The following is a 25,857-nucleotide window of genomic DNA, read 5'->3' on the forward strand; positions in this document are numbered from 1 at the left end:
CTGCACAGGCTTATTATCAGGGACAACACTTTCCACTTGAATGGTACATTTCGTTTAAAGAGTCTCTTCTGAGCAAAAATACAGTTAAGGCGGAAAGTGTCGTCCCTTATTAGCCTGTACGGTCTGCATGCATTAAACCCCCTTTTCTCAGAGCACGGCCCAAATAATTCTTGACAGGTTGATTATCCAGAGTATTAACCCTTTGCATGCTGGGAAATTTGTCATCTGCTAAAATGTTGTCTGCTAAATTTCTAAAATTAGCTTTTTCTTCGATTTTTTTCAAAGAATACTATCAGAATAGTACACAGTTTGGATCCTGATGAGACGCCACGTTTTGTGGCGTCTCATCTGGATCCAAACTGTTTGCAAAGGCGTTCAAAATCCGGTTCCAGCGCTCAAAGGGTTAACAAGTATTACATATGCTTTTTAGACTTGAATGTTTAATTAATATTAAATGGAAAAAAAAATTCCATGCATATATCTGAAAATGGTGATCATGATGATAACAAGCCCTTTTTTTTATAAAAATGGCTTCAACTTGTATCACTATAACATATTTAAGTTCCAGCCTTTAAAGGCCTAGTTTAATAATTCTTACTTTGAACCCCCCCCCCCCCCTACATATCAGAAATCCTGTGTATTTATAATGCCCATATATATTGGCAGCCTGCTGTGGTAACACTTTGCAGGGACCTTTATCTGACCCTTATCAGGCAGGGGCCTTTATCTGACCCTTATAAGAGATCATCAATACACAGAGGCAGAGGAAAGCTTCAAACAGTGCACTGTACATTTGATTGATAAGGGGCCAATATCATCATATGCTTAAGCCTTTAAAAGCAAAATGTTAAGTACTCAGTGAATTACATTAATGGTTACCTTACAAGAACTTATCGTATTGAATTTTTGTTTCTTTGTACCTTCCGTTTATATTCAGTATATTAATACAGCAATGCTGCTGTAACAAATATGTACGTGTAAATTATAGTGCATTATATATTTGCAGCCTGTATATATTGCAAGTATATGTATTCCAGAGAAAAGAAGTCAGAGCCATATCAACCAAAACAGCATGTGTGGCAAAGTCCACAGAAATTCAAGAATCATTATTCTGTCTCTTTAAAATGATATGTTTTGCCCTGTAACAATAAATACATGTAAGCTGTACATTTTATATCAACCTGTCTGTATATAAACTCCACAAGTTACTAGTTTCATGTTAGAAATCAATAATTTATAAATTGTGTAAAATTTATCAAATTGTATTGAGCTTTTGTTAAAACAATACAATTCTTAATAATACTGTTCAGTAACTTCAGTACTCAGCTTTGATATAACCTACATGTTTTTACCATCTATCATATTTATTTGTATTTTTGATGACAATGATTCGTTATTTAATGTTATGTTGTTATGCCTCCCTTGTTACATGACCGAGAATAGTGTGTTTATTTAAGCATGAAGATGATGTACATTATTTTGTATAAGTCTGCCTGAGTGTCTGCTATAACTTCTCAAGTGACTGACTAAATAATAATGATTAATCAATCTTGTCTTTTCTACTATCTTTTCAGTCAAATACTACTTCACACATACATTAATTGATAATTGAATGGTTACATGCTGAGATCTGAATTGCTGGTATATGATAAAATTCAACATATAATTCATTAATGCACAATTTTTAGAATATTATTTAGAAAAAATTCATTGAAATATTGTGGCACTGTAATGTAAGGGCAAATAAGCTTGCATTAAACTTGAAAATGGTAGTAAAGTGTGCAGTACATTTGTAATACTGTTGTCTGTGTGTTTGTGTCAGACTCTGAAATAATTAATTCTCACTTTAAAATATTAGACTTTCAAAGGTGCAAATGCTTTTTTTGCAACAAAATGTACATTAGGTGCATTGCTTGTAATTCTACATATTCAAGTTATATCATACAGATTTTCTCCCGACAATAATCACATAATGTCCCCTAAATAAAATGTCCCTATATGCACATAGATGTAATACGTAATGTCTTCAATATGTAGTATTAATTAAATTTATCAAGTCTGTAAAACAGTATGCAATAACATGACACATTGACTGCCATGTAAGAGAGAAAGGACTTTAAAAAATAGACCTCAATGCAATAAATATACCCTATAGCTGCATGCCACTGCCAAATCACATTTACTGCCATGTAAGAGAGAAAGGACTTTAAGAAATAGACCTCAATGCAATAAATATACCCTATCGCTGCATGCCACTGCCAAATCACATTTACTGCCATGTAAGAGAGAAAGGACTTTAAAAAATAGACCTCAATGCAATAAATATACCCTATGGCTGCATGCCACTGCCAAATATGGTGCATGTATATACTTAGAAACAGGATAACTTCTGGGAAACCACATGTTTGAGGACTATTAATGAAAAGACAATTATGTGTATCGTATAATTAATATGGATTACTAGAGATTCTAATTTCAACGAACCATAGTGCAACGCCCGGGGCTTTGTCAAGTGTTTAATGTATCATTTAGGACAGTTAACATATAAAACAGGCAAATCTTATTTACTTAGAGCTATCAGAAGTTTGATCTGGCTATCACTATCAAGTTATGGAAGGAAACCCACCTCGTGTTGGTAGGGGTCACTTCCTTCGCTCAGACTCTGTGATTTTAACTTCTTGGTCAGTAATTTCAACATATCGGTGGTCATTCCAAATGGCAGTTTAAATCCACCAAAATTGAAGCCGATTTGCGCAGCGCGGTAGCACCAATTTGTTACAGGTCGAAATGACTGACCGCTCACCGGCAAAAATCCGTGTGTGGAAAGTGATAATTGCATGAGATCTTGAGCCTCAGAATCTATTTTATAATCCGAATTTCTTTGCTCCCCATCTACTCCGTGTTATATAGATATTTAATAGACAAATCCATGGGTTACACCCGCGCACAGAGCAGAATTTTAGGCATGCATGTTGTTTCATTGACAAATTTTCTTTCTTCTCAAACATCACAATGTGTGTATTCAGTATTTATCGTAGTAGTGGACGATCACAATACCGAGAGGTGGAGTAACACGTATAATAAATAGGTCAAAGCACGAAATCGTATTAACGCACGTAATATTTAACACTATTTGGTTGATTAAAGAAACAATACTGAATATGTAATTTATAACTTTCGCAATTCATCAAAACCGATAAACAATTAAATACAGTTCACATAACTAGACTAAACTAGTAACCCCAAAGTTATGTGAAAACAGGAAGAGTCCACCTGAACGAGAATTCTCATTGGTTAGCAAGAATTCCGCTATGTCAAACCGAGTCGAGCGCTGGCAAGTGGCCAAAGGCAAGGTATAGTCTTTTTCATTGAGCAATATTTGACTATCGATTGGTATTGTTGAACGAGAAAATTTATCTGCTCGCATTCCTTGCTTATGGCTTTTTTCCGTCAGTATACTTAGCTCATGCTTGTTGATTTCATCAGACTAATACTTTTCATCTTTCATCTGAAAACGTTGCATTGCTTTATTTGCTGTGTTCGCAAAGTGAATTATACACGAGGTACACAAAGAAAGCTAGCCAAGTGCACAGGTGGTTAGCGTGTGGCTATGATATTAATTAGTGAAAACATCATTTTGAATGATAAATAATCATATTATAACGAAAAATTAACTTTTCTGAAAAAAAAAATATTTCACTATCAAATATATATTTTTTTGAATGATAAATAATCATATTATAACGAAAAATTAACTTTTCTGAAAAAAAAAATATTTCACTATCAAATATATATATATATTTGATAGTGAAATTTTTTTTTTTCAGAAAAGTTAATTTTTCGTTATAATATGATTATTTATCATTCCAAATGATGTTTTCACTAATTAATATCATAGCCACACGCTAACCACCTGTGGCCAAGTGGCGCATGTGTTTATCTGCCGTAACGTGGGCAGACGATCAACAGTGCGATAAGGCGCATGTACGTCCGAGTATTGCATGGTTTATGATGCGCCTCTCGTTCACAGCTCAGATTTTTTAGTTTTTAACGTGAGCTCAGGGCGTATTACACTTTTTGTTTGCAAGTACTCAATTACTGCATGTGCAAGTAGTAAATTGAAACTAATTATTACTAGAATATTTTGCGGTAATTAATTTTTGATGGAAAATCAAGAAGATAATTATTAATCTCCTGTTGTAAAATATACTTAATAGCTTATGTTTGTGTCATCAGTTTATTAATTATTATTTAGAAGTTCACATATATGAATTTGAAATTCACCAGAACAGAATAGAATAGTAAGGTTATTAACAAGTAATCAGTATCATATGCAGTAACACAACATAATCTCTAATGAAGGAATGACATAGTATTTTCCTATATCATTTGTCTGTATTGTATTTACTTAAAGCTATGATTTTATATGTAGATTAAAGGGGCCTTTTCACAGATTTTGGCATATTTTGAAGTTTGTCATTAAATGCTTTATATTGATAAATGTAAACATTGGATCTTAAAAGCTCCAGTAAAAAATCAAGAATAAAATTTAAAAAAGGAAAAAAAAATAGCCGGTGCTAGGGCTCGAACCAGTGACCCCGGAGTCCTGGAGTTAGTCTGAAGTAAAAACGCATTAGCCCTCTCGGCTATTCCGCCGTGTGTACAAAATTCTTGTATTTCATACCTTATATAAGCAATCTTCGTAGTTTCGTAAATTTAAACGACAACAACAGAACTCTCCAAATTATGCAATCGTTTCGCGTTGCAACGCTTTATAATTTTTAGGTTTTCAAATCGTCAAAAGATACATATAAGGGCTATATTGGACTATGGTAAATGTTCAGTAATACTGTTTCCTCACAAATATCATAACTAAAACGAAAATTTGCGAATCTGAAACAACTTTTTTTCAATTTTGTCAATTTACCAAACCGTGAAAAGATCCCTAGGGGTTATTAGTTTGAACTTATTACCCTAAACAAATCAGCTACGACATTCGAAGGAGAACATTTCGGGGACTATGCCTCGAACCCCTTACAACACGGTGCGTTTCAAAATATGCATAGGAAACCCGGGTCACCTGATGTAAGTATACATTTCAAGCTTCTAACGGCTGCATCGTTCAGATGTTAAGGATTTCATGCACGTGGTTCGGTTTTGAAGATACAATAAACCCTCGGACTGAGAAGAAAAGGAGGTTTACAATACCATAACCTGAGTTATGAACCGTAAACTATGAGAACACAACCACCCATGAAAATGTAATTCTGCACAAACAATCACATTGTTTATATTGCTGTAAGACTTTTGGTTATGCTTTTCAAGATTTGGTTTCAATAAAGCATTTACGAGCTGTCATGGAAATATATAAATTCACATTTTGAATTAAATCACTTCCCTCTAGCATAACTCTGTCGCCATTGTCTTCCAATCTCCTACGCAGTGGTCTCCCTTATACTAGAAGAGACTGGGCGAATGCCCAAGGGAAGTAACTGCTGTGAGGAGTTTGATTGTCTTCGTGCTTTAGCGAGTAATCCCCCTTTGACATCGGTTCTTCGTCCCTACTATTTATAGAGTTTATAGAAAACCCACCATTAACCGAGTTTTTAGAGCGAGGTCATTTATAAATAGCTTACAAATGACTAAGGGAGACTACCGCTTTAGTAATATTGGGAAACCAGAATTGGCATTATCCTCAAGAATACTGACATACAAAAACACATAAAAAATAAGTTCACGCGCCTCTTCGTGAAAAAATATTTGCACACAGTTAAATGTCAAACAGATTAATAAATTTGCTTGTTTCAGTTCTCATTATTAAAGTATAATTTTAAATAAGTAAACATAGTTTTATATCATACACGTTGTGCTCACTAATTTTCTTTGGTTTTCTGCGTGCGATCCCGTTCTTGTTACCGGTATTTATTTGTTCTTTTGCATGAAATAAACAACAACAGCAGCAACAAAAACAGCATTAATAATTATAATAACAATAGAAAAAATAATGATGATGATGATGATGATGATGATAATGATGATGAAGATGAGGACGATGATGATGTTGATGATGATTGTGGTAGTGGTGTTGGTTGTTGTGATGATGACGATAATGATGATGATGAAGATGATGAAGATGAAGATGGTGATGATGATGATGATGATCATCATCATCATCATCATCATATGAATGCTGCCATTAGCAACTGCAACAGCAGCATCAATATATATTACCACTGAGCGGTTTTCCAAAACACAAGCTCTATATATTAGCTTATACATCATAATTGTAATTTCATACATATATAGAAGGATTGGTGAACTCAGACACCAATCATAATACGATCTAAGGGAAATAATCATTAATGTTGTGTACGTCTGTCCTTCCTGTGTAATCTCCCGTAAATTATGTTTCTTTTCACGTAGGTTGACAAAATAATCAATATTTGTTGTCGAAAGTTTATCAAGTAACGTTATATTATTATAATAATTATGGTATATATTCATAAGGTTTCCAATAAAACTCTTTTCTAATATGAACATAAGGTGAATACGTAAACACAGCTACGTGTATAATTTACGATAATTGATTTTCCTGTACATGTTTTATAAACAATCGAAATTTGCTGAATTATAGGATATTAACATTAAAACTTCGATACAAATCCAGCTTAGCTTGCATAATGATAACACGAGTATACTAGTTGTACTAAAGTATTATTCAGTGCGCTTAAAGGGGCCTTTTCACAGATATTGTCATGTTTTGAAGTTTGTCATTAATTGCTTTATATTGATAAATGTAAACATTGGATATAAAAAGCTCCAGTAAAAAATCAAGAATACAATTAAAAAAAGAAAAAAGGTAACCCTCGGCGGGGCACAAACCACTGACCCCTGGAGTCCTGGAGTAAAATGTCTACCACTTAGACCACTCGGCCATCCTTCCGTATACAAATCCAGATGTATTTTACACTTTATATAAGCAATCCCCGTAGTTTCGCAAAATATAAATGACAACACCAGAACTCTCCAAATTATTAATTCGTTTCGCGTTGCAACGCTTTATAATTTTCGGGTTTTTAAATCGTAGAAAGATGCATCTAATGGCTATTTCAGAGCACGGTAAATGTTCAGTATAACTGTTTCCTCACAAATATCACAACTACAACGAAACTTTGCGAATCTGAAACACTTTTTTGTAATGAAATATACCAGACGTGATATTTTAATCAATATAAACTAATAATTGTCAAAAACACAGTATTTTAGAACTTTTCTTTTTTCGACAATCGCGGTTGACGGTCCCATTAACATGTTTAAAAGTGAAATCACACTGTAGTAAAAACATTAAACTACATCACGATGACGACGAGCTTCGAACTCATACGGGGAAACCTAGTTCTGGCTACCATAACTTTAAATGTCGCTTTTTATGATTTTTGACTGGCGCGACTTTACAGGTCTGTCAATACTATATAAACTGTACGCTGAAGTTTCTTTAGCTAGGGGAAACCTCAATGCATTAGCAGTGCATCGCCTTAACCACTCGGCCAACTCGTGGTCTGTATTTTCGTGCTGGTAGAAAAATAATCACGATGAAGACTACTTATACATACCTATAATAAAAACTTCAAATGTTAAGCTTGTATTACCGGTAAAACCAAGCAACACTTGTGAATACGTGTCTTTCTGTCTACATGCCTGCCTGCGTGCATGGCTGCATGGTTGTTAGTTTGTCTGTGTCTCTGAATGTCTGTAAGTCTGACTTCTGTCATGTGCCTGTTAGTTGTCTGTGAGTCCGTTTGCTGGTTTTCCTGTTTACCATTCGGCCACCACGTTCATTTGAGCCTGAAAGTAATTTCAGTTGAAAAAGACTTTGGGTGCGTAGTTTTCAGGAATTACTATAGCAGAACATCGTGTTTTTTAAAATTATGTTTAGCATCTATATTTTATAAACAACGGTGTATTTAATTCGGTCCGTTCCTGACGGCCTGCCGTCTATGGTGTACGGATAGGTCTAAAAGTCGTATTCGTATCATAACATCGTATCAGACGGTTTAGCTAGAACCGTATCAGACGGTTTTGGGGGTCATAAACCGTCAGATACGATTGTATCAGACTGTTTTGACTTTTGGACCGATTGTACGCTTAACAGTTTGATGCGAAACCGTATGATACGATTCGTACCAGACGGTTTACGATTCGTACCAGACGGTTTACGATTCGTATCATACGGTTTAGCGTAAACCGTATCATACGGTTTACACTGAACACGGACTCTAGATTACACGGATAAGAAACGGGACCGTTACGCCAAATATCTTGTTGTGTCTAAGTCACGTGACCGTGTCGTAACTATCGATCTTTTATCGAAGCGCAGAGGTTATAAATTTGATGTACCCACTCACGTATTTTGTTAAATTATAGTTTCATTTCTAGACCGATTTTGACAATTTATATATCATTAGAAAGCTTACGTAACGTTGTTTTCAGATATATAAATATATATTAAGTTTTTCCTCTGATTTCGGCAGCCCGGCGAGTTATAACTTTAACTTTTGCAAATATCATACCGTTTTGGAGTTTTAGAATCTAGATTTACGATTGACATGTTCGTACTTAATACCGAGTTGTAGCGTTTATATTTGGAGTTCAGTTTTAAAAATAACATCTTGCTTAGGAGACTAGAATTATGTATATGATAGAGAAAAAAATGGTTTTAAAATGAAAACAAGTAAGGAATGAAGGCGGAAAAAAGTAGCGCGCGGTCCTAACGAACCGAACTAATGCTAAGGTCTTGGCGATTATGCTTTTGTTTAGATACCGGCCATGATTATTATATTTTTTATGAAATAAATTGAAATATTTTGTTCTAGAGACATATCAATAAAGCTAAGTATTAATGAAGCTTAATAAATTAACGATTTCAGCTCTTGATTATAACACAGAAAGGGTGTTAATTTTATGATGAAACAGCGTATATAGCGGACCCTCTTGATATTTTTCGGCTTTGCATACTTCAAATATAATGGGTGTCAAAACATTCATCGTTTGTTGTTTATTATCAAAAAGTTAATTATGTAAAATTATATGAAATGTTATTAACCATAAATTATCAATTAATTAAAATTATTTAAAGATTCTTGAAAATCACGGTAAACTGTCTATGCATGTATATTGAAATATCTTTATAAGTTAACAGAGTTATAAATATATAGAATTCTAAATTAAAACTCTGTATTATTTGTATTTTTCGGAAAGATTATTTAACCCCGTTGTGGTCAAATGAGAATGCTGTATTTAATTATGTTGTTCCGTACACTACCATACACTCTTTATAGGACTACGAAATGACGGAGTTTTTTACCGGTACCCGCTAAATACGTTAAATGTTAAGTATTAGATTTTTTAAATGTTTAAAATGTACATGTTTAGGTATTAAGCACTTATAATTATTATGATTAAGCTGGCTGACATCTATACAGTATTTAGTTTATGGCAATCTGTATGGGCAGATGACTATACATGTTTTCAATACGCTACATATCTTATAAACGCAAACTTGAGTATTTGGCGTTACATTACTCCAAGAAATGACCACTAATACCACGAGAAGACATGGAGGTATCATAAAAAGTGTAAACTGACCAGACATTGCCACCTGTGGTTAGGGACCAATATACAAGTATAGGTCCCTGCTGTGGCGTATGACACCATAGTGTTATTTAGTATTGGTCGGCACAGAATCTGATCATAACGAGATAATTGGTTTGTGCTGAACACAGGGGCAATAAAACCACAGATCTATCAATAAACAAGATTATTGAGATATCTTTTATTGAACACCGCGATAAAAATGCTCAAACCATGGACTCTAGATTACACGGATAAGAAACATGGCAACATTCTCAGAATCATCGCTGCTATATGTGTAATCACCTAACAATTCGTATAAAATAATTTATATATTTGAGTTGAAGACGATGTACTGTTGTATAAGTCTGAACAAACTATCTGTCTGCCTGTCTAAATCTAAGCCGTCATCGTCCCGGTGAAAAAAAATCTGATTTTGAATAGTTGGACATGATGCCCTGATGTCAAAATACGAAATGACCCGCGCAACACCGACCGTGATTTTCAAGAATCTTTAATAAATTGATAATTTAAGGTAAATAACATGTCAAATAATTATACATAGTTACCTTGTTGATAATAAACAGCAAACGATGAATGTTTTTGACACCCATTTTATTTCAAGTATGCATGCAAAGCCGAATAATATCGAGAGGGTCCGCTATATACGATGTTTCATCATAAATTTAACACCCTTTCTGTGTTATAAACAAGAGGTGAAATCGTTAATTTATTAAGATTCATTTATAATAAGCTTTATTGATATGTTTCGTGAACAAAATACTACAATATATTCCATAAAAATATAATAATATGGCAAAGGGAAATTCAATGGCCGGTTTCTAAACAAAAGCATAATCGCCAAGACCGTAGCTTCAGTTCAGTGCGTTAGGAACGCGCGCTACTTTTTTCCGCCTTCATTCCTTAATTACTTTCGTTTTCAAACAATTTTTTTTCTATCGTATACAGAATTCTATTCTCCTAAGCAAGATGTAATTTTTAAAACTGAACTCTAAATATAAACGCTACAAATTGGTATTAAGTACAAACATGTCAACCGTAAATCTAGATTCTAAAACTCCAAAACGGTATGATATTTGCAAAAGTTAGTTATAACTCGCCGGGCTGTCAAAATCAGAAGACAAACTTAATATATATTTATATATCTGTTTACTACGTAACGTAAGCTTTCTAATGATATATAATTTGTCAAAATCGGCCGAGAAATGGAATTATAATTTAACAAAGACGTGAGTGGGTACATCAAAATGTATAACCTCGGCGCTTCGCTGTACGCTGATTGTAAAAGATCGATAGCCACAACACGTTAAAACGCGCGGTGGTAAAACATAAAATGTGTATTTCTTGTGTTTAACTCGCTATAAATCCATTAATCACAACGGGAATATACTAAAAGTTATATTTTTTTGAAAGGGGAATTAATAAGCAACACGATAACGTACAAACCAATAAAATCGGATGAATAGTTTTTGCATAAGATTGAATTTACTACAGTAAGGGTCAAATACTTGATTCATCTCCTGTCAATATACACTCCGTGCACTGAATAAATCTTTAAATTGGCTGATTGGACATTGAATAATACCCGTCATAAACGATTCGTATCATACGGTTTCGAATCGCACGGTTTAACGTACGAACCGGTCCAAAAGTCTTAAAAGCGTTTCATACGGTTTTAAGCGTATCATACGGTTTAGTATTACAACCTCTGTCACTTTCATATGAATGCTGCATTCTGATTCGATAATTTGTTCACGTGACCGTTTTTTTTTTTTTTCGATGAACCCACTTTGTATGCAAATTTACACATGAATATTCATGGCGCTACTTTCTGGTCATAAACAAGTTGCCAAATGACGTTATGTTTTGCGCGAAACTTTATGGCGTTGTTTTTTTATTGGTCAATAGCGAAATGACGTTATATTTTTTGCGCGAACTTCAACGATATACCCATTTGACGGAGATGAAACCGAAACTGAAAATAGATTCATACGCTAGATTAAAAAGGACTTTTATTATCTTTGCCACGATAGATTTTCAGCTTTACGATCATTTTGTGTTGTAATTATAAGAATTGAATAGCATTTTTCTGCATTTCATCAGTGTATGAACTGTCATACACCTAATTTATGCATAAACGCCGTCGGCGTTTCAATTTTTAAATAAACCGTATGATACTGTTCTAACTAAACCGTCTGATACGAATACGACTTTTGGACCTATCCGTACACCATAGCCGTCAAGTATGCCTGCACTTCTTTGAGTTTTTCTAAGTTTCTAAAACACAAACGCCTTTTACTTAAAACATAAATTGCTGGGAAAATGCAAATATAATTTGAAATTCGTCCTATTTTTAGGGATGCTAGTAAGTTAATAATTAAGGAATACTGGGACACACTATGGGACCTCACATGATGCAGTCTCAGGCGCGGAAGAACCTCCTAATTGTCGAAAAACACGCACTGAACAGTCAATGGGCTGTCCATTTAGCGAAGTGGTTTGTGCACGCGCTTCTCAATTAGGTGACACAGGTTCAATCTACGCTCCCGGCGCATGTGAGCTTGGTGAGGTGTTGAGATAACGGATAACTGGGATTCCCCCACAACACAACACCAACACTGAATATATATATATATATATCTGAGTTAATACTACTATGAGAGACAGAAATAGGATTTCAGATATTTTGATTTCGATTTCCAGGGCAATATTAGACAATTCTGAATACCAAAACGAGTTTGTTCGGTACTTTTAAGATGGGCCAAAAAGATGGACCGCAAAGTAGCTATTAGAAAATATTATCAGAAAATAAAAAAACTTGTCGATGAGAATGAGATTCGCGGACAGACCCAAGTGCATTAGCAGGGCATCGCCTTAACCTCCACTTACCGGTATTTGCAATTCCTCTTGTACAACGTGTGATATATTAACACGGACCAATACAACAATGTAATTAATAATCAAGGAACAATGGCGAATACGAGTCTACCTGTCCGCCTACAGACATGTTTGTAAGTTTTCATGTGAGTGTGCCTTTCTTTGAGTCTGGCTGGCTGTGATTCTGTCTGTGATTCGGTCTGGCTGTGATTCTATATGTGAGTAAATCATTGAGTTATTTTTCTCTGTTTGTTTGTTTATAAGTCTGTTTGTTTTTCTGTAGTTCTTTGTTAATGTAAACAAAAGATAGACGAGGATGAGATTCGAACTCACGCGGGGAGACCCCAATTCATTAGCAGTGCATCGCCTTAACCACTCGGCCACCTCGTCACATAAACAAACCAACAGTATTTGTAGATAAAGTACTATCAATGTACACTTCTGTTGAACATGCCTTTAGTAAAACTGAAAGCGAACAATTGAGTACTGCAGCCAATTGTATAAACGCTGGTTAAAGTTACCGCTCGGTAGCTTTTAAACCTTGGTAAGTTTGCGGTTATTCAGGTTTAGTAACCGTCAAGGATATGGTGTACGAACTGGTCCAAAACTATTCTAAACTGTCCGGGACGGTTTATAAACCGTCCGGGACGGTTTGTAAACTGTCCCGGACAGTTTACTAAACTGTCCCGGACAGTTTTTTACTTTTGAACCGCTCGTTCGTCTGTAAACTGTATTGGGCGATTTATTTTGTGTATTACAAACCGTCCGGGACGGTTTCCTGGAAACTGTCCGGGACGGTTTCCTAAACTGTCCCGGACGGTTTACAGGCATAAATTTTAGTACGGCAAAGGTTCTTAGGAGGAGTCAATCAACCAATCAGAACACTCGTAACACTTCGCATTTGTGTGCCATTTCGAAAGTGAGAATTTCCGTTTTAGTAACGTTTACTCGAGTGATTGTTCGATAATTTATCATTTGTACGCGAATATTGACAGAGATCGGTTTTTAGAGACTTGTCGGGAGGTGTTAAATTCTATTACAAGAATTTTAGAGACAAATAGATCCCTTGAGGTGATTAACTCTTCACTGACAAGATTGGATGCTCTGGCTAGAAATGTAAACAGAATGACCACATCATATCCCGAGTTTACACCGTTACTCGACAGTTTCAGGGCAGCGACTGTAAAAGAAGAAATTCGTTACCAATGTCAGAAATACTTTGTGGGCAAATACATTTATTTCGAGTACATAAAATAATCATTTTTAACTCTGGCGTTTTGGGCAGCAATGATTGATTGAATATTTTTAAAATCATGTTTTGTCTGAGAAAAATAGCGTCGCTCGAGATGACAACGATATTACATTACGACTTCTAAAGTAAAGCATTATTGTAAGGAGTGTTCTGATTGGTTGATATAAATAATACCGTATCGGACAGTTTAAACCGTCCCGGACAGTTTACTAAACTGTCCCGGACAGTTTACTAAACTGTCCCGGACAGTTTAAACCGTCCCGGACGGTTTATGCGCACGAACGGTCCAAAACTTTCCTAAACCGTCCCGGACAGTTTGTAAACTGTCCGGGACAGTTTAGTAAACTGTCCGGGACAGTTTAGTAAACAGTCCGGGACAGTTTACAAACCGTCCCGGACGGTTTCTAAACTGTCCCGGACAGTTTAGAATAGTTTTGGACCAGTTCGTACACCATACAAGGTAACTCGATTGTATAAACACGAAATACCGCAAAGTTACTAAACCGCGCATAGTGGAATTGAACCAACGGTAAACTTAACCAAAACATTCCCACAATGCATTTTCTAATGACGTAATTTTCGCGCGAAGTGTCACGCTTCGATTTCGTTAACAAACACAAACAAAATAAACAGCGTTATGTATTTTTTTATCAAATTCATTTAAAAATGCTTCTACAATATAATAAAGCGTACATTTTAACTATGAGTTCATCAAATTTTTCAAAATGTTTACGAACATATGTCACAGACCAGGGAAAAAAATATCATGATGTCGGGATTTGCCTCATTTAGCGGAATCCCTGGTGCTTCCAACTGCGAGAGAGTGCTTGATAAGACGCCTAATTTTCTTGTTTTTTAAATGATGTAACATATTCATGGTCGTCGTAGAATGCTAGCCTATTCTTTTAATTTTGCTTATAACCCGTTTTCATATGGCTGCGTTATAAAATAATATCTTTCGCCAAAGAACGATGTTTACACATTCAAAGCACAACGCTGAGTATATCCTTAACTTCAAATTACATCCGAAAATCACTCTGTCTGTAGTCCGATATTGCATATTGAAATTGAGAAAAGTGCGAGTCTTTTTGACGATTTATTATAAACGCGACTTATTTCACACGTACATGCACTGTATATCGACGCATTTCAATTGTCAATTTATCACATTTTCCTTATTTCGTGCAATGTGCATTGTTTATAATCCGTGCATATACTTTTGACATTTTTAGAATGTACAACAAGCCATAAAAATATCGCACAATTCATAAATAATCTGCAATATTTGCTTTCCGATTAAATTCATGTTAGGCATAGAGATGTGTAAAGTATAAGATGATAAAAAGAGCACCACACTGGAATTCGGAATGTCCCATTTTTTACACGGGTATTAACGACTCATTTATCTGTTGTGTAATGGAATGTTTTTCATTCTTTGTTTACTAATATATTAAATTATTTTCGTGTACAGTAAGTGCATTTACCATAGACAAATAAAACATTGTGTAAGTTAGTTCTGGCTTCCATAACTTTAAATGTCGCTTTATATGATTTTTGACTGGCGCGACTTTATAGTTATGGACCAACCCCATTAGGAAAGTCAACCAGAAATTCCCGAAAAGTTGACAATTAACAAAGACCGGTCCAAAACAGCTTTTAAATGGAGTTGTTGGCCCAAATCAACCACTTGATTGGAAAGATTGACATTTTTCACATTTAACTGATATATTCTTTCACAAAATACTATCTTAAACTTTTAAAATGTATCTATTCTGCTCTTACATATCGAGAAAAACAGCGATCTGACAGACTTTCTTGAAATGCGAATCTCCCGAGATTTCACGGTCATATGACGTTATTTCTATTTTTAGTAACAAACCATGTGCTCAGGTGTTTTCAAATTCAGAATGACATTTCCCGGTATTTTAATTATTCTGGCTTATTTTGTTAACAAATTGTAGTGTCAATACAAAGTCAAAGTAAATATTATATAAAACTACCTGATTCACAATGAAATCAGTCTTATAATCCGCCAGACGTAAGTTGTTAATGACAAATAATAGATTTCAGAAAACGAAAGTAATGTTTACAATTTCAGCATAACATGTCAAGGTTTATCCGAAAGTATCCAAATGAAAACTCGTCACGTGGCAAAGCGACAATGGCGTCAAAATTGTGAATTTCAGACTGATGAGAGTTATTTTCATCTATTGTAAGATGCATTTGAAACATTTGAACCTTAAAATATTCCTCGATGCAGTAATTTATATTCATTCACCAATATATGTAGAAACGTATCCAAGAAAATGAGCTTTCTTTTATTTATAGCGTGACATAAATATGTTACGACTCTGGTTGACTTTCGATACGGGGTTAGCTTCAGCGTACAGGTCTGTCAATACTATATAAACTGTACGCTGAAGTTTCTTTAGCTATGTGTAAGTTTAAACATATGTTTGTATGCAGAAATCTGCAAATGTAACCGAGTTTACCAACGGCTATTATTTGTTAAACTGCTCCGGTTCATTTGAACAGCAGTAATGTAGAGTACGTGACGTAGCGTGTGACGAAAAAGAAAGTTTATCGAGTTCATAAACTCATTTGAAAATAGTAATACAGTAGGATGGCACAAGGGTTTTTATTTAACTATGGTAAAAAAATTATTAAAGACCCTAGATGCAAAATCGTCAATTATTGACTTAAATGGATTATTTATGGATTTTAAAGGATTATTAAAGGTAAGATACTAGTTTGAACGTGTTTTGGTTTTTGTTTGTTTTTGTCGTTTACGGTTTTCGGAGAAATTATTTTAACATGGGCGCCATTGATGCATCGGATCACACACGGCATATCCGTAACATTATATAAAAAATCACGTTCTGCGCGTCCTTAAAATCGTCGTCCGAAGTCGGAAAACGTATTGCCCTGTAAATTAAGTCAAATAAAGTGTCAGTCGCTGCAATTGTCTGTTTACTTGTCGAAATGTTCAAGGTTGTCGATGGTTAGCTTTTATAATGTCGCGCGACTCGGCCATATTGTGTAAGTTACCTCTCGGTTACTTGTACTTACCCACCTAGAGAAGCAGGGTATGTTTAAACTGGGTTTTAACCGATCGGTATAACTTATAGTCCAGGCCACTTACAAGAAAAAAATCCAAAACCTAAAACAAATTGCAAAAGAAATGCCGTAACTATTTTCGAACGGTTTAGGATAAGTTCTACCGCGTATTAAAATTCGCCATCCGTAGGTCGAGCGCAAATTTGATTTTTTGCACTTGCAAAATGTTACATGCGAAATTAATTAATTCATCAATTATTTCAGCGAGAAGTAACACTCTGTTGCATTAAACACTTTTTGAACCAAAACAAACCTCAAAAAGCGTTATTAATCACACAATGTTACCTTAAGATAGAGTAAATACATGTTAAATGCTAAAATTTGCTTATAACTTTGACATTTCAATTAACGTTGTACCGAAAACAACAACAACAACAACAACTTTTATTAGCATATAAGCATAATACAATGCTTTTTTGCCACAAAACAGAAAGTTACGCAGTGTATAATAATATCAATACATTGATTTAATTAGAGAAGTTTACAAAAAGACATTAATACATCAATAATCAATATAATATATCTTCAACTGCAATACGAGGAAATCGTAGAATTATTAAATTATACAAACATGAAAATCAAATAACATGGCTATAGTCTTGTAAAAGTTAACAATTATAACTGATTGTCTATATTATTACGAATTTACGAATTTCATTAGCATTAAACAAAGCAACGTTGTGTGTGTATTACAAATTCTATGGAGTAAAGCGGCGACGCGCTTTAGAGCAAGTTTAAACATGAATGGTATACAGTTGAATCTCAATAGCTTGAACAAATTTATCTCAAACTGTTTTTAATAAAACGGGGGTCATACTAAGAACCGCTCAATATGTTTATTATCGAGTTCGAGCTATTGAAATGCGACTGCGCATTCGCTATATGATAAATATAAACCTCTGTAAACCGGACAATTGGAGCCTGCGCATAATAATATGGGTATCTAAATGAGCCTGGATCCCAACCGGATTGTTCATACATAATCAGCTGAAGTGATGTCACTTGGGGGGGCAGTTTGAACAACTTGAGCCTTTGCATTCCTTGCATGCAACGGAGCGCTCAAGCCCATGCTTTCTGCATGAGCATCGCCGGGTGTCACAGTTTAATTTGCAGTTACACCTCACTATCGCGAGAAGATTGGTTGGAGCGGGTGGCATATTTGTTTTAACTGGAACGTATAGTCCGTTGTCCGATCTCCAGCCCACATAGTTGGCTCAAAATCGGAAGTCTGAGTCCATTCTCGAGCCTGAAGATGAGCGCGAAGAGAGTGGAATTTTGCTGCAGCGGATGTTGGTGGAAGGGTATGTATCTGTACACTGTTAATGCCATTGATGGTTTTCTCAGTGAAGAGATGTAAACGCAGGCTATTTAAATCAGAGAAGCTCGATCCGCCGTAGAGGGCCACAATGATTCCCTCACCTGCTTCTTTCACATGCTCCTGTGTCTTCCCTTCTTGAAATTCTGCGAAATCAGCCTGCAGAACTTGACTCGACTTGGCTTTCTTGAATGCGATACCCTTTCCAATTCCAAAAATACGCGAATTGGTATCGCACCCTGTCAGCGCATGCAAGGCAGGAAGTATATGACACAACTGCGTACCGAGAACTGTTTTCGTTTTATGTACACTCCAAATTTTCGGCTTTCGATTAGTTCCTGAGTTCTTGTCTGACATAAAGACGATGTCATGCGTTTGCATGTTGGCATGGTAGCAAAGAAGTACCAATAGGTCTGTGTCTTCGCCAATAAGTGTCGTAGGCTGTGTAGAGGCAGATTCGATGGCTGTTTTTACAATAGAAACATCTGCATCTGCACTAGCTTGTACCATTGTGCATCCAATATTTTGAAGCATTTCAGTCAGATGATTGATGAATGCCTGTTTGTTTGCCTTGTTTGCCATGAAATGGTCCTTCCTTGAGCGAAATGGTGTTTCTTTTGTGAAAACAACATGTGTACCCATTACGCCCTTTCTCCTATGTTGATGTGTAGCGTCTTTGGTTGAGGGCTCGTCTGAATATCCATCAAAGACTACTGTCGGCGTACCATACCTGTTGGATACAAAATCAGCATATATCTGACAAATTCCCTGGAATGTGTATCCTTTTGGCCATGGGATTCTATGAAGCAGTGAGCCGCCATCAAACACGTATGCCATTTGTCCGTCCACCTCAGCACTTGCAGCACAATCACCCTGTGCCCATATTGTGTCTGCAAGTGTTGCTTTTTGTGCTTCTCTCATGCAGCCTGTGTCATCAAATAAAGAAGCTGGAACCGGAAAAAGTTCGTGTGTAAACACGGTACTCATATCTTTAGTTTTCCCACTGGCGGCTACCGGTAAACGCTGAAAGAGAAGCTGTGGGCTAACCTTCAATACTTCACTGCCAATTTGCAGTGTGGACTGCGAATTCATTGTAACTACCTGGTTCCCTTTTTTGAATGACACTTCCATCACATCTTGGCCCTTCAGATTGTCTACAATCATTGGAAGAAATGTCACAGCTGACTTTCCTGGAAACTGTCCAATGTCAACAGATTGCATAAATCCCGACCAACCAGGGTTTGACAACTTCAGTGGCCTGGCGACTTTTACTAAGACATCTAGATACGCTGTTGGGTCTTGAACATTCCTGGATTTCAAAACTTTGAGTATAACACTTGAGCGCTCTTGTTTAGGCCGGTAGAAGTGTACATTGATCCGTCCTGCTGAGACTATATCGGCATTGGAAACCTTTATTCGAAGAATGCTGACGTCTTCTGTGACACCTGGGGTAACGGCTGAAATAATACCCATGCCATGGAAAGTGCCATACCCGTCCAAAGTACATATATTGTGGTCTACATTATCGGCCACGAACTGCAAGGAAGATGACGACGTCACTCCTGGAATGTGCACTCCATTTGTAGCAAAAGCGCTGGTTTCAAATCTCATCACTTCTTTGTAACTTGAACAAAATCCCATTTTATTGAGTACATCAATCAGAAATCGTGAAGAAAATTAATTGTGGAGTTGCACAGCAAGTCCTAGTTGCAGAGGCGAAAGCAACATACGCGGCCTAGCAGTCTGTATTATAGCTTGTCATATTGACGCCTTCTTGACACCATTAGTGTTTTTCGAAAAAAGTGTGGACAGAAATGCGCTTAACGAGCCAGGTAAGAAACCTGTCTGTTCTTCTAGGGAAGAAAGTGCAACTGGGGACGGGTATGTGTCCTTACCAACAGGCATTTCTTTAATCTCACTTTGTATGAGCTTTGCTGCTGCTTTGATGATTGACGCCTTCTGTTCTGCTGTGTCCATATTCTTCGGTTGGTTGTAAAAGTCATTCAATATTGACGAGGCGGTTACTTTGAATGTTACAATATTGGAAACACCATTTAGTTCAGTAATTACAACTCGATCTTTATAATGTTCCTTCAACCTTTTCTTCATGTACACGGCACTGTCCGCACATTTTGTAATCAATTCTTCCATTTTTAAAACTAAGTCATGTACACTGGTCTGTTCATTGTCATTTTCTTCGAAGAACTGCATAACAGATAAAAATGCAGCATTTTGCTCTAGATTTTCTGGTCTGCCTCTTGGAGATTTTACTGTTGCTTCCGGGACAGTCTGTTTACTAGAAGGTAATTGTCGTGCAGTTCTAAAATTGACATTGCATGTCTGATGATAAATTGCATCTGCTGCTTGCAAATCTTGTGCAAATTCCAGTCTTGCCAACACCTGATAACCCCACTCATCCTTTCTACCTTCACACACTTCCCTGATTGTTGCTTGAAAATCAAACGTTCGCACAGGATACACATCATGTCCTCATTTGCAGCCCTTAAGTTTGGCAGCTTTGCCACAAAATAAGCAATGCTGACCAAAGTCGAAACCGCCATTTGACCGAAGACGTCTGTATTCTTCTGAAAAGCCTGCACCACAGTTTCCTAATTGCCTTGCTTCCCTCGGTCGACAGAAATCACGACGGCAGTCTTTGTGAACACGTTGTCCAGTTGTTTCAATGACGCTCAAACTCAGGGAACTGGCGAGTGTGTTAATCGTTACGCACCCCTTTTCGCTGAGCTGTGTCGTGGGTTGGCCATCGCCCAGCGTCTTTGTGCAGAATATACAGCAGCTCATGGTATTACCCTGGAAATTAAATGAAAGTAATTAAAAAACTGATACAAAGTTCCTGTTTTCATAGATTAATAAGTATAAATGACTCTGTAAGATAAACTATTTGGGATATTACACAATTTTAACATGACATCTTTCTTTTACTAACTAGACATATAGTAAACTAATAGATACAATTACTAGCTGTGTTTTTTTATAAGCACTTGGTGCGTGCTGCTTTAAAAATATCTAATTAATATAGCACATGTAGAACTAGATCCATGTTATGACTTTATTCATGATTTGCATCAGATTCATTATATAGATTATAGATCTATCTGAATAATTTATGAAAAACCAAACAAAAGTGCACACCAATACATTAAACATTGGCTAAAACGAACTTTAAAATGAAAAATTTGTAAATTGAATTTTGACACGAATGGTCTTCCGTAGTTTTTTTTGTCGAGCGTAAGTCTCCCTCGAGTTATTTTTTGTTATTTTTTATCAAACGTGATTCTTAATATTTGTTATACATGATTTTAAATATCTTTTATACATGATTATCACATAAAGAGCACAGAAATAACAAAAATTGGTAAACAAATTTTACAAAGACTATGACGTCATGACATGTTTTCCAGCGGTCAATTTCAATCTATTTAAAGCACAGACACAGATAAATCGGGTTTTTATATAGAGGAATGCATTTGTCCTGTATTAATGAATATGCCATTGTATCATTTTAGGTTGTAATAAAATATAACTCACCTTTTAAGACCAAACAGCGTCGAAAGTTACGAGTCTCGGCATTTTGTTCTAGAATAGTTGCAACTTCCGGTATAAACATTGTCAAGAAATAATAGGCTATGGAAGCCAAAACAAGCCAAACAAAATTATAGTTAAAACCGGACGGTGTATCGCGGATATCTGAAAAACCGCACGGAGGCATGGTGGCGAATTTTAATACAAGGTACATATTGCATATATCTATGCGATGAACGTTGTTTCATTTCTTTTGAAATTTGTTTTAGGTAATTTCTTTAAGTGGCCTGGACTATTACCCAATTTTATACAAACGCTTACCGACCAGTCACCAACAAGTTACCGACTTTTAACCGCCGGTATGTGGTTAACCGCCGATTTAACTGTTTAAACAATCGGGTGCTGTTTGTAAATAAAACAGTAAGTATCTACAGGAACACTTGTAATGAATTTTTATAGCAAAACTTAATTGGGTTAAAACCTATGAACATCGACAAATTCAAGTCGGACTGCCTGTCGGCCTGCTGTATTCTGTCTATGAGTTTTATGTGTGTGCGCGTGTCTGTGAGTCTGTCTGTTTGTGAGTATATATGTCTGTCTGTTCTACCATCCGTCCGTCCGTCTGTTCGTTTGCGGCGCGTTCGTTCGTCCGTCCGTCTGTCTGTATGTCAAAATCGTCAAAAATAGCGACGTTTGTTGGTTTTTGTTTAACAATTACAGAATTTTAGCATTTAATGTAGTTGAAAAATCAGCAATCAGCTTTAAATATTGCATAAATAATCATTGGTTAATAGTGAGACAGCTACGCATTCCGGAAAAAATATCATAATATGCATGCTCAAATAAGTGTGCTAGTTTCAGTAGCATAAACTTTATCATTATTGTGTTATTGGAAAGTATAGTGCATATTTTTTTCTAAAATTCATTAAATTGTTTTGCTGTATTAATTTCTACATTTTGGGATATATTAATACACTTACAAGTACAGCGTTAACGTTTTGAACGCACTAGTTTTACTAACTACGATGAGTGAATATGTATTTTGACAAATTCTATTGTCAGATTACTTGATTGTGCTGAAAGTAGAGTGCGACAGCTTGTTCTTTTATCTTTTGCATATTTTTCAGACTTATGTTAGACATGAAATATCAAGTGAGGTTGACATATCAGCCGAGCCTTTTTTGTTCACGTCCAGACATTTTTGTGTTCATACAAATAACATAAATTACGTAATTAGCAGCGGCGTCATGAACGTAAGAATCTGTGACGTAATATTAGATTCAATTCTATTCTATATTTCGTACATATGGCCTCCGGTCCATATACTTCATATAAGCATCATGATATACAATGGTAAGTCAAGGATAGAACATATTCGAAATAAGGAGAGCTTAAAAAGACAATGCATTCTCAAATAAATAAAAATATGGAGAATCCACACCGCATGTCTATAATGTGAGTCGTCCTATATGGATTGTTCATATTTTGCATGTATAATATGACATGATATATTATTTCAATAAACCCAAAAGCACCAAGTATACACAGTTTCTCATTACTAGAAGCACATAATATGCCAACAATGCAAAGTATATATAAGCAATGATGATGAGTTACTCTGTACCCTTAATGAATTCATCTCGTTGCATGAAAGCATATTATAGGAAATGCAAGAAAAATGGTTTTAAAGTTGCCAGTTGTATAATGTGACGCTATTGGCTAGAATTAGTGCAATCCAACCGATAGTATGTCTACACATACTTTGATGAAGTCATCTGTAATTTGTGTTGTAAATAGTATGTTTTAGCTGAATCGTACTGCACAAAGTGCTAACAGTAAAATGGTGTATATATATACAGTATTATAGCGCAGATTGTGTACTACGCCATGAATAAAGTTATAGTGCGATATGTTTACTTTGCGGCTCGATTTAGTTTGGGTTACGGATAATATTAAAATCTATTATCCCGGTAGTCTGCGGCAATAATTTATGAATTTTATTTCTTTCTGGCATCCGTATCCACTTGTTCTCAAATATGAATGGATACGCTTGAAGCAATATTAGTCTTTGTCAAGAAATTTTCGCATGAAAGTGTGGTAAGCATTGTTGCAGACGTGCACAACAGATTCAGTTCTGAATACAGATTTATAGTGCAGATTGTAATACTTTTATTTAACTGCGCCGATACAATCTCCGCAAGTGCCTTTACAAGTTTCTAGCGTTGTGGAACCAATAAGCACCTAATAATTTAATCTGCGTCCAGACAACGTTCACATCGTTCTTATAAGATTAAATGCGGTTTTATAAGAATACATAAACATGCGATTTTGTGGTCTGAATCGCAAGTGCTCATGGAATACTATCAATCTGCTTCGACTTAACACATCTAGTATGCTTATGCGCTATTAAATTAACTGCATCGGATAACTAACGAACTTCTTTTTATCCGCGTCCGTACAATCTTCGCGTATTTCTCCACGAGTTTTGTAACGTTTGGAAACTAACGAGACACTCTATTAATCTTCGGCCAGACAACGTTGTTCACATCATGCGTATATGGTTACATTAGGGTTAAATAAGTGATGAGTGTTAATCTGTGTCCAATGAACATTCACATGCGCTTATACGGACTGGCTTTAATTATAATGCTAATGGAACAATATCAACCTGTGTCAAGTCAACACAGTAAGTAAGTTTTACTTATCTACATGTACATCCATAAATCTTTGCGTGTTCTTAATCGCTATTTCATAGCGATGGAGAACTTATAAACCACAATAAATATGCTCCCAGAAAACGTTCCCATTTTGCTTATTCTGTTGAATTGGGTTTAATCGGTAATATAATGAATCCAAATAAATATGCGCTTAGTTTAAATGCGCATGCGCCTACACGGTCTTTATTGTATTATTGAGTTAAAAGACCCTATCAATATGCATCTAGTAAATACATTAAGGCTTTTAATACGCTATACATTGCATCTAATTAGTTATATAATTCTATTTATCTGAATATATAAATATTCGCATGTTCTTGTAACGATTAAATAGCTTGGTGGAAATAAGTAACCCCTATTAACCCCTATTAATCTTGGTCTAGATAATATTCACATCGCGCCATTGGGGTTTCATAGTACTCCCCGCTAAGCACGCAGAAATAAAAACAAAGTGCACGAAAATATCAACAATAACTAAATAACAGAATGTTAATGCATGCTCGGTATACCAGATGCTGTTCAATTTTCACTCCAGCCACCAGTTGTGGCAAGTACGAAGGGCGTCGTATGATCCAATAAAGTAACTATTTTTAAAGGTTAAAAACCAAAAACACATGGTATGGTTTGAAATTCTTCCAGAAGTCAGAGAGACCAGCAACCCGCTATAAGACGTCATGAACTATGCCAAACAATCTGAAAAAGACGTTCAAATGCAATGAAAAGAATCTCTTCATCAACAGATGTCCATACAGACCATGCAACCAGGTACCAATCCTATCGAAATCTCTTATTGTAACAGCTTGGAACATAATTGGATTCCGGATAACATTGGGGAAAGATGATTTCTCAACAATTATTAAGTAGTATTTTGAAGAGAAACATGAAAATCGAGTGATGGAATAAATGTACTTTTGCTCTTGCATGTTAACTTTAAATACTTGTGTCGCAATTAAAAGCGGAAGAGAACATGCGAAGATTGAACGAACGCAGATAAATATAGGGTTTCCCAACTTATTAAATGCAATTAAGACCATATAGACACGTATTTGTGTTCACTGAACGCATATTATTGGGGGTTCGTTAGATATGTCTTGAAACCAAGGCAAGGTAATATTTTAATGTCAATTGATCGTAGAATCCCGCAGATATATGTGGGAAAATGACATACAAACCCCGATTCAAACCGTATAAGCCCCTGTGAATGCCGTCGTGATGCATGCATATTAACATGGCTAGTTCTCCATCGCAATTAATATCCTTATATAAATCTGGCAATTACCATGTGAAGGTTGTTTGAACGCATGTGAATTTATAGATCATCATTAGTTTCCCGTTAATATTAAACCCATGTAAGAATCTGAAAAGATTGTTGATAGGTTCAAAAT

General features: G+C 35.7%; 1 protein-coding gene, 1 non-coding gene and 2 pseudogenes across 2 annotated transcripts in view; 1 reads left to right on the top strand and 3 right to left on the bottom strand.

The window, feature by feature from the left end:
- Positions 1-3,019, bottom strand: part of LOC127873720 (uncharacterized) — a 33,948-nt gene extending 30,929 nt beyond the window's left edge. Inside the window, exon 1 of the mRNA XM_052417682.1 lies at positions 2,627-3,019. Within this exon, the coding sequence (XP_052273642.1) occupies positions 2,627-2,839 (213 nt within the window). The 5' untranslated portion in view covers positions 2,840-3,019. The remainder of the gene's footprint in view (positions 1-2,626) is intronic.
- Positions 3,020-12,836: 9,817 nt separating this feature from the next.
- On the bottom strand, positions 12,837-12,918 carry Trnas-gcu (transfer RNA serine (anticodon GCU)). Its single transcript has one exon. It is a non-coding gene; the product is annotated as a tRNA-Ser (tRNA).
- A 1,015-nt stretch (positions 12,919-13,933) lies between these two features.
- Positions 13,934-14,157, bottom strand: LOC127875498 (small nucleolar RNA snR44; annotated as a pseudogene).
- LOC127875491 (small nucleolar RNA snR44) lies at positions 13,976-14,204 on the top strand (annotated as a pseudogene).
- Positions 14,205-25,857: the final 11,653 nt, after the last annotated feature.

Source organism: Dreissena polymorpha, chromosome 3, assembly GCF_020536995.1.
Source record: "Dreissena polymorpha isolate Duluth1 chromosome 3, UMN_Dpol_1.0, whole genome shotgun sequence".
Taxonomy (NCBI): Eukaryota; Metazoa; Mollusca; class Bivalvia; order Myida; family Dreissenidae; genus Dreissena; species Dreissena polymorpha.